This window comes from Stylophora pistillata, chromosome 6, assembly GCF_964205215.1.
Source record: "Stylophora pistillata chromosome 6, jaStyPist1.2, whole genome shotgun sequence".
NCBI classification, from domain to species: Eukaryota; Metazoa; Cnidaria; class Anthozoa; order Scleractinia; family Pocilloporidae; genus Stylophora; species Stylophora pistillata.
Genome location: NC_142524.1, coordinates 35703525 through 35706750, shown reverse-complemented (window position 1 = coordinate 35706750; position 3226 = coordinate 35703525). Strand labels below are relative to the sequence as shown.

At 38.5% G+C, this 3226-nt stretch overlaps 1 protein-coding gene across 1 annotated transcript; it reads right to left on the bottom strand.

Moving 5' to 3' along the window:
- Window positions 1-635: 635 nt before the first annotated feature.
- Window positions 636-1845, bottom strand: LOC148729612 (melanocortin receptor 4-like). Its single transcript, XM_088726077.1, has one exon. The coding sequence runs from the start codon at window positions 1717-1719 to the stop codon at window positions 829-831; it is 891 nt and encodes a 296-aa protein (XP_088582203.1). The 5' UTR covers window positions 1720-1845; the 3' UTR covers window positions 636-828.
- Window positions 1846-3226: the final 1381 nt, after the last annotated feature.

The following is a 3226-nucleotide window of genomic DNA, read 5'->3' as shown; positions in this document are numbered from 1 at the left end:
ATAGCGCTATCTACTGCGAGGATCGTGCATCATACGTATATCTGATTATGAAGGGCAGAAGTGAAGGGAGGTTTTTTTGGCCGTTTGAGGAGAGGCTTAAAGTTCTAAATGTGAGAGAACATCGAAAGTAAAATGTACCTTTTCCTCGACATTCCATCTTTCCTTCACTCGGCGTGGGCTTATTTTGGACGTTTCACTCGTTGCGAAATTTCTCTTGGTTATTGCTTTTGTTGTTGTTGTGTTGACGGTTGCGCTTGTCTCAGTGGTTTCAATCTAATGTTTAGGTTTAAAGTCCATTCGATTCAGTTTTGTTGATTATCATAAGAAGTTTTTACTTTTGTATTCAAGCCTGCCAAAGACATAATTACGGTAATTTATGTTTTTAATAAACAAAGCTGGTAGATCTGAGTATATAGCATTCATAGTCTGTTTATGAGCCACGTGGCCCATCAGGCCGACGCTTAACTCCGGTTCCTGTAACATAAGCGACTACGAGTCTCTAATGTAGTATTCGTACTTCTGTTTTAAAACCAATACATGTAACAAGAAAATTACCCTTTGCTTCCGACGAAAAAGAGGTAGAAAAACATTACATCTGCATGTTATAACTTCAATTAACTTAAGCTGTCTAAGCTGTCTAAGCTGACAAATTGAATACAAATATAGGTCTACATTTACATATGACCTGTAAGCAAACTACAATGACTTACAGTTTCTCTACTGTGCAAAACACATTCGTTTACTTTCGTTGCGAACTATTCATAATACTTGAAGATTGCCTCCGAAGTGCTCGGTTGTTATATAGCTACCTTAAAAGTTTCTTCAGTTTTAACGACGAAATATATTTCGAAGAATGCAAATGATAGATTGCCGAATGTGTCTCATTTTCCAGCCGTATACCAAAGGGTTTAGTGACGAGTTGAAAAACAAAAGCGTTAACGTATAAATAACACTTGTATGAAATCTGGTGGTTTCTTTAATGGAAGAAAAACCCCAAATATAAACACAGTACCAGGGTAAATAACACAACAAAAACACGAGGTATATGTAGAAGGTACTGATAGCCGACCTCCTCAACTTGGCGGCGTTCATTGTCGTTCCACCCCCGTGTGTTAGTTGCAACACTTGGATTACCTTTCTGTGGCGCCTCACCGCTAAATATATTTTAAAATAAATGATTGTTGTACAAATAATACAACAGCCAAAAGTAACAGTGAGTACGATTCTTCCAGCGTATTTGAGCCAGAAATAATCCAGCACTAACAGCAATGAAAACAAGAAACTAAACGTCCATATCATCAACACCGCAGCAACAACACGCTTGTGAGTCACAAGTTCTTGATATCTGAGATGAAGGTGAATGGCCAGAAATCTGTCTGTGCTCATAGCAGTAACACCGAAAAGTGACGCACACAAGAATAAACTCGAAAAAAATTCAGTGATGTAGGTAAATATATTTAGCTCGTGGTAGATATAGTTTCCACTAGTAGCGCAAGTAATCAGCCTTGCAACATAAACAGGTTTCACCAGCAAACCAACACCAAGATCAGAAACAGCGAGACTCAGTAGGAATGTTTTCAAAGTCTTTGGCAATCCTGACGTTTTCGTCATCGCATGGATCGTCAAAATGTTCATCATAATGGATGTGTAGCAAAAGAAGGAGTTCAACACGGAATTAGTGACACAAGACGAGTAATACGGGCTTTCGCTATTCCCCATTCTATATCTGGTAGTCAGGAGGCTGGTTTGTCAGCAAGTTCACGAAGTACGCTCAGAAGAAATGGATTTCATGAGACAAACATGCTTCATCGTGAATTAATGGAGAGTTACTTCGAAAAGCCTCGTGATAAACTCTGGCAAAAGCCAGGATTAATAAATAATTGGAAACCAGAGACTTATAAATAAGTTGATGCATTTGACAGCTTTGTCCGGTGCCAACGAGGAAATCGAAAGACACGCGTGCCCATGCTGAAATGCTTTTTTTTATCTCTGTTCTTCCGACGTTATTCACTGTACTGATAAATAGCTACTTTCGTGTTATGTACTTGTGGCCCATATGGTCGATGTTTAAGCCGTTCAAAAGTTCTTCATGTCCGTGTTTTCCGTTCTCCTTTCTCGGCTATCAACCATAGAAAGGGATGTGCACGATAAGAGGACGTTTCAAAGGGAATTAGCTAAGTACTATAAATAGCATAAGTGTGAAAATTTTCCATTTAACTTAAAGACAGCCTACACTAAGTATGATGTAATGTTCACTGACATCTATCTGCTAATAGACATATAGCTAAGTAGATAAGTCTTTGACCACTATCGTTTGTTGAAAGCAAGAAATATGTATGCGATCCTCGGGTTGGTGGATGAAACATGGACAACGAAACAAGATTAAGGTTTTTGTAGTTAAAATCGACGTTTCTGCGCAATTGCGCGTAATTTTCGCGTAACGAGGACGACTGGCCGATGACATAAGTTAAAGACAAAACAAGAGCAGTTCACTGAAAAAACACCACGCTCTTCGCAGTATGCAAATGATACTTTGTCCATTGTGTCTCATACCCCAGCTGTAAACAGAACGGTTTAATGATGAATTTAGATACACCAGGGTTTTGGTGTACTGATGAAAATTCCAAAACGTAGTATTTGCTTCATGGATAAAAGATCTTACAACAAACGCACAGTGCCAAGGTAAATAACAAAATAAAAACACGAGGTACATGTAGAATGTACATAGGGCTGATTTCTTTATCTTCACAAAGTTCACTGCCATTTCACCATAATGAGACACCTGATGGACTTGAAGGGCTTAAATACGGTTCGTGTGGCGCCGTACAGCGAAATAAATTCTACAATAAAAAAACTGCACTGTAAATAAAAATACAACCAAATGTAAAAGCTATTATAATAATTCCAGCAATTTTGATCGGGATGAACCCCGTTAATGAAAGCAACGTATGTAAGCATCTACTCTGTTGAAACCGCAGCAACAATATGCTTGTGAGTCACAAGTTCCCGATATCTGAGATGAAGATGAACGGCTGAAAATCTGTCTGCACTCAGAGCTGTAATATGGGCTGCCGTCACCACCAAAAATACAAGGATGTCAAATAGATCAGTAATAAAGGAATCGAATGGCCAAATTATAGACAGTCTAGGTTTCCTTAACATTACATGAAATATTCCCATCGGAATATTTCATGTAATGTTAAGCAATTCAATGTTCAGCTATTCG